General features: G+C 40.2%; 1 protein-coding gene across 1 annotated transcript; it reads left to right on the top strand.

Annotated features, from left to right (window-relative positions):
- The first annotated feature begins 326 nt into the window (after positions 1-326).
- Positions 327-5,881, top strand: LOC139125827 (fibroblast growth factor 16-like). Its single transcript, XM_070691929.1, has 3 exons — positions 327-750; positions 3,839-3,945; positions 4,550-5,881. Exons 1-3 carry the CDS (start codon positions 486-488, stop codon positions 4,784-4,786), a joined length of 609 nt encoding a protein of 202 aa, XP_070548030.1. The 5' UTR covers positions 327-485; the 3' UTR covers positions 4,787-5,881.
- The last annotated feature ends 1,077 nt before the right edge of the window (positions 5,882-6,958 follow it).

Below are 6,958 nucleotides of genomic sequence, written 5' to 3'. Positions count from 1 at the left end.
GAAATGTTAATTTTTCGCTCATATTGAATAAAAACCAGCTTCCTAGGGGGTCAAAATATGACAAGGTTATAGGTCACATGTATTTCTAAGAGACTGGGTCAAAAAATTAGGTAAAAGCGCAATTTCAACAATGACAGGTGATGTTAAATACATGCGCTACAAAGTAGCCCATTTGCGGCAGGCTGGAGTTAAATCTGCGCAGAAACGTTCTAAAGCGTGTGCGCGTCCGAATTCGTCGTCCTTTACCTTAAAGGCTGCCGCAAGGAATTTTTCTGACCTACTTGAGCAACAGGAAAAAAATACTGCATTCTCCCTTGACATGTCTGTGTTACCACTGTAAAAACGCCAGCCTTTCAAATTACATTTGTATGGAGAGCACGGTTCCTCCCTACAGACTAATATAACGGGTGCGGTTGCTAGAGCTTCATGCAAACCAGCCCGTACCGTCACCATACTAGGTTACAAAGGGCATTCGCACAGAAGCCATGAAGAAGTCTACGCTGACGGTTATCGGGGCATGGCTCTTAATAATACCAAACTTAAGTCGTCGTACTTACGCCACACTTGACAGAGGTGACGGAGAAGAAATTGAGAACCGTATCAGTCATACCGACGTCGACAGAGGGAAACATATTGGGCCCGCTGTCAGAGGGAATCTCTATCGGCAGTTGTATTGTCACACCGGATATCACCTACAGATTTTTCCAAATGGAACTTTAGGGGGAACACCAGAAGATCACAACAAATATGGTAAGTGTCGGGTACCTCATCTCGTAATGTCTGAAAGTACACCAATCTTTGAATTCCTTTATTTCTGGTAAGATAGTATATTTGCCTTTCTGACGTTACATGCGTAATGGTTTGATTTAATACATTGTAAAGCAAGCATATTTTTCACTTAGTCGTGATTTCTTATTGCGGTTTTTTTACGGTAAAAGCGTTAAGGGTCAAATTTACTGAAAGAACGCCATCATCTGTTGCTAAGTGCTCATGAAATGTGCTGAGACTAAGGCAATCACGCTTTGAATTCCCTGAGCATCACGGGGCCTGATAATCTCTTCGGAATGTCGTTTTTTTTACCCCAATTACTGAGGCATGGAACGATCGCACACTCTGTGTATTTTTATCTTAGCGCCTGCTTTAAAGGCCATAGACAAAAGACGCGTCAGGCATCGTTTCTGCTTTTGAGTTTTCTAAAAAGGAACCGGTCTCTTTGGGACTGAGGTATTATATTTTTAGGACACAACAAGTCATTCAACGTGGGTGAGGATACAGTACTGCGACTCCAAATATCTAAACAACACTTCACCCCGTGTCAGAAACTCTACCACGACAACAGCTCAGTTTTCGTTGACCCGTCAACCTTAAGCAAGCTGATCTAATATCCCCCACTGGTTTTTACGAAAGAAAACTTGAGCTGCAGGCAATTTCTGAGCACGGAGAATCAGGTACCTTGATTGACTCCAAGAAATACTTTGATTGCCTTGACAGTTCCTTTGTCAGGATTGCACCGAGCTCGGATAACTTCTTTTTAGAGACATGAATGATAGATCTGAGGTATTCTCTAAAGATGTCAAAAGGTCGATCTTTGGGCAACCTCTCGGTGAATTATTAATTATTTGCCATGACACATCCGCCTACAAGTTACTATGGTTGGCCATTAAAAATTAGTCATAGTCGGTCTATTGGTGTATAATTAGTAATTATTCCTGAAACATATATAGTAAGGAATAGTTGTAACACAAAACAGACATACCAATCACAATGCGCCTCGAGGACAGATATTCGAAGTCTCAGACTTTTAAAGTGTGCTTTTTTGATCTACCATTTGCGAGGGATCGTTTTCAGCTCATGGAATAACTTCATTTTTAACCACCGTATTTTGTGAATTTCTTCATAGAGTTGAACCCAGAGATGGCGGCCATTTTGAATTTCAAGTGTCATAAAATATAGGGCAATTTGTTTCTGCAGTGTCAGATTTTGCATGGTGACTTATAGTTGTTGTTCTTTATTTAGAACGGGGAACTGGTTTCAGTTAACGAAAGTTCGAGCATAATAAGTTATAGTTTCATGACACGTAATGATGTAACGTTGTCATATATGTAAATACCTTCGTAACAGATCAGCAATGGCGATATTATCAATACGTCATTTCCGACAGCTGTAAAAGTAATGAATACTATGCGTCTGCAAGGAGAATATGCATAGGAACCTGAACAAAATAAAAAAAAGATGAACATAATTATGTGTCCCTGTAAAAATATGCTCAACTCGAATCATGATGCTCAATTCATGAGGGAAATTTATATGTTTTTTCGGGGAGGGGCATTCTATCTAGAATTCCACTGACAGCAGGGAGCAGGGTGACGCAAGCTTGGCGATTTAGGAAAATGATTGTGATTCAACTGTGTCTGGTGTCTTTATTTTTATCGCAAATATCATATTATCCACATTCGTACCGTATGTTATCACCTCCATTACCATCATCATCATCGTCGACATCACCGCCGTCACAACAGCCACTATCACCATCATCATCATTATCAATATCACCACCACCATATCATCGTCCTAGACATCATCATCATCATTATCATTATCATTATTACCACCACCGCCATTAACACCACAATTTCGTTCATTTTCATATTGTCATTTACAATAAAAGTTAAAGTTAAACCATATTTCTATGTTTACCAAATACTACCCTTTTCAGAATTAGAGCGCGAAGCCACTGCAGTGAACTGCAATAAAACTGCTCACACTAATTAGTTTCAGCTGTAGCCAGCTGTCAAAGTCGACAACATTGTATGTCCCATGCAGACAGTTTGTCTGGGAAATAAAAAAGATTTGTACATGGACCAGTGCATGGTAATGTTACATTGTACCTTAATCTTGAACACAGGGTGCCAATCGTAAACTCTCATTTACAACTCGAGCCTCAGACAGAGCTAGTTTTGCCTTTGTACAAGCAGACATTTTGGTCTTTATCAAGTAGCCTTGTTCAACACCAAAGTGGCCACGGCTACAGCTGAAACTAATTAGTGTACGCAGTTTTATTGCAGTTCACTGCAGTGGCTTCGCGCTCTAATTCTGAAAAGGGTTGTAAGTCTGTATTTGCTTCCTGTTATACGTCCGATGAAATCATAGCAACTTTCAATAGTGAAAATAATAATTTGTATGTATCTACAATACTTGCAACCGAAGATGAGTAATTTTACTACTTTATTTTACTGCGAAACCAAAGCATGGCACCTTGGTCGTCAAACGTGAAAGAAAAGCTAGAGGGTTCTGTCTGATGCGTCACCGGGTGCTAAAAAAAACCGGCACAACTCACTGGGTAGTGCCCGGGGAGAAATCGAAATAAAACAGCTGTCTCCCCTATTAACAACTCACACAAACTTACCACTTCCAAAAAACAATACTAGTAATCAACGAAACCCTTTAAGAATGCCAGTCCACAAGAGTTGATCGGAAATTAATGCTCAAAGAACGAACATGTTCGCAGATCCCGAGTTCTCAGCAGTAGCGGTGAATGGTGACTTTTATGTCATTCATCCGATTCTATGGCTGACATATATTTTTGCCTGTATCGACAAGTCCCTTTGTGTACAATGCGACAACAACAAACCTGCCCCGGAGAAAATATTGTCCGGAACCAGGCTAGACTGAGCAAACGGTGGTACTACTGAAAGACATTGTTCCAATATAGAACGATTTTACACATAGATGTCAACCAAGGTTGTTTACTTTTGATAGCGATGGGAGGACCCTCCCTCGAGTAGATCAGTTTGTCCAAAATTTCACCTGAATAACCTGCCATTTTATCATTCTACAGCTATCGTACATCTGATCAAAGTTCATCCGCCTTTCATTGTGGCGATAAGAGGTATTGAGAGTGGATTGTACCTCGCTATGAACGAGCATGGAAAGCTCTACACGTCTGTAAGTATCGGATTTTCATTGGTTGTTTTGTTTGATTCAATCTGTGCTACGTACCAGCAATATTTCCAAAAACACGTATTATCCTTAAATTTCTCCAGCAATAGCGAACGACTTTGTCCTTTGTTAGCCGTCTGGGTCAGAGGACAGATGCTATTCGTCTGAAGTTCTGTCAGGAGATTCTCAGTTCTGTATACAGTGCGTGAAATGATATTGAATTTTTGTAACTCATGTCTCCAAGGTTGAAGCACATTGTCGTCGTCATCGTGTGATTTTACAAATTTCGTCACATTTTTATACCACGGTTATCCGAGTATTATTTTCAGATTTCTTGTTTGTTAGTATCAGCGAAATCTCCAACGTTAAGTTTAACATGATTATAACGTTCTGTCATACCTGTGGCAGTTTACCTTTGTATGTCATGAATGTGATGGGAAAAGGTCACTGCAACGTGCTCTACAGGTTCTATTTGCCATGCCAACAAGAGATGAGACAGCCGTCGATTCTGCTTCATTATCTAGCGGCAAAAACCATAGCTGCTGAAATATCTGTGACAATTTCTAGAAACCGTTCCAGTTAAACTTATGTTCTATTTCTTTCTCCGTAGCGTGTTCTGAACAAGAAATGCTGGTTTCTGGAAAACATATACTATAACCTGTTCAGTGTGTACGCGTCGGCGCGATATCCGGTCCAGAGGGATGGGTGGAGTGATCAAAGCAAAGAGAGGTTTTGGTTCATATCTGTGAACCGGGACGGTGAGCCGTCATTTATGGAGCTGAGTGAACCAAACAAGAAACGCGTTCAGTTCCTGCCACGTCTGGTTGACCCTGATAAAGTGTTTTAGGGTCGTGTTTGTCACCAGTTACGATATTCTCCACAACGTGATCTTGAAGACGTGTGCTAACGCGAAGAAGCACGAAGAAGCTTTAATATGACCGTAAATTTTCCGAAATATACGTATTTATTTTCCATGGTAGTATACTCTGCTTCTGTCCATGATTTCCAGACCAAAATTACTGAATATGCATTTCGGCTTGAGGAAATATGATTATACTCATTCATTTAGTAAACAACCAACAGTAAACAGTGACAATTTGGGACCAACAGTAAACAGTTACCAGGGAAACCTTCGACTTGGTAGATGTCTGTCAATAAAACTTTTTTTCTTGAATGCGATGCAGAATTATCGCTACTATTTCGTGAATGTGATGCACTTGAGTTATCGCGATGTGGTTGAGTTCTCACGAGATTCACACGTCTTGCAGCATGTGCGTTGCCGTGAATTATTTATGAGATTACATATCCGATTCGGCGATGCATGGCGGCGCATGCAAGACCCATCAATTCGGTGGTTCCCACTGATACCATAGGCTTTATAGAAAACCAGGGTCTATGTTGAAACTAATCTTTACCTATCCGCGTTCACCGGACACATGCGCAGATGCTATGCTTTCTTACAACTTGGCGAAGGCAGCGTACGATCGTATCGCGGTCATCCAGGTCACAGCGTTAAACATAAAAAAGTAACAACAATGCGTTTTAACTCATCGAACTGGCTTTACTGTATAAAATCATCGACTTGAACCAAGTCCAGGGAAGCCTCAAAATAACGTGATAATTGCTATGCCAAAAATGAAATCACTGCAGCTTTACCACTGGCCAACTTCTTGGTCTTGATTAACATCATTATTCAACTTTGGCAGATCAACCGTACCTTCCTAATTATCACATACAAATGGATTATTTGCCTGTCTACTTTTGGATCGCTTGGCTATCATGCTGTACGTGAAACACAAAGTGTTTGGAATTTGCTCCGTTACAGGGACACCAGTAGTTCAGCGTGGTATAGCATCCTTTGCCATGCCAAACAGGTCCTAATTATGTAATCCCAACATAAAAGTATTTATATATAAAAATAAGTACATAAAAAAGTATTATCTAACGATGCGAAATCAATAATAATATAACTCCGTTGTCTGTAGTAAATGTTCATAGATGGCGGCTCAAGCAGGCCTCATCGAACAGGTGTACCAAACAATATTTATGGAAGCCTCAAATAACGTGATAATTGCTATGCCAAAAATGAAATCACTGCAGTCTAGCCACTGGTCAACTTCTTCTCGACCTAGCTAAGTGTTGTCATTTATACAGCTGAAGGCGAGTCAAACATATATTTTGCATGTTTTATCGTTGCTAGGTACATTATCCGCCAAACCTAAGCGCACTCGGCATGTACTGCAACATTGTGGTATTTGTAAGCTATACATATATATGTCATCAGTGTATTGTAGTAAGATGAAGTGTACCGAGCGAATAAAAACACGGATGTTTATGGCCAGCTCTTTGTTGTTCGTTATTTCTTGGATGATCGAAGAGTCGTCACTGTTGTTTGATACTTGACAAGCTCGAAGCAGTTTTGGGTCTATGCTCTAAGTAGAATGCAGGTTATAATTTCGAAGAGGAACGCAATTTTGGACAGAATCAGTCTGTTCGAAATGGTTAGCTGTGTCATTACTTGCTCAAAATTAAACACACATGAGTAAATACATATCTGTTACACACAGTAAAAGTGTGGCAGTGGATGTTGAGATGTGATAAATCCACTCACACGAATTGGCAAATACACAACCATTGATCGTTTAAACACTAATGTATATCACACGCAACTTTTCAAGGTGTGAAAACGAATAAACATATGAACTCTCTAAAAGTATGGGATAACTCAATAAGACCAAATTTGCATACCGAATTACACAAATTGTCTAAATGTGTTCTTGCTCAAGAAATACAGAGGGCAGACGATTAAGGCCGCGTTCAAAAAAAGTGGTGAGGGGGGCTGGAGGAATTCAGGGGGGGATTCGAAATTTTTTTGGGTAGTCGAGGGGGGGACTTGAAAGGTTTGCTCTGCCTATGGGGGGGGGACCTGAAAATATTTTGACTCCCAACATTTTGATGTCGTCCAATGGTTCGAATGTTAGTAATAATTAAACAAAATCTAGAAACCGTTTTGTCATAT

The sequence above is a fragment of the Ptychodera flava genome (genome assembly GCF_041260155.1).
Source record: "Ptychodera flava strain L36383 chromosome 3 unlocalized genomic scaffold, AS_Pfla_20210202 Scaffold_26__1_contigs__length_13983176_pilon, whole genome shotgun sequence".
Classification (NCBI taxonomy): domain Eukaryota; kingdom Metazoa; phylum Hemichordata; class Enteropneusta; family Ptychoderidae; genus Ptychodera; species Ptychodera flava.
This window is presented reverse-complemented; position numbering and strand designations above follow the sequence as displayed.

What these genes read in the sequence shown, in the direction of transcription:
- LOC139125827 (XM_070691929.1), top strand. Translation starts at nt 486, where the DNA reads ATGAAGAAGTCTACGCTGACGGTTATCGGGGCATGGCTCTTAATAATA. An exon ending in AGAAGATCACAACAAATATG is followed by an intron (nt 751 to 3,838) that starts GTAAGTGTCGGG and finishes ATCATTCTACAG; the next exon opens with CTATCGTACATCTGATCAAA. An exon ending in ATGGAAAGCTCTACACGTCT is followed by an intron (nt 3,946 to 4,549) that starts GTAAGTATCGGA and finishes CTTTCTCCGTAG; the next exon opens with CGTGTTCTGAACAAGAAATG.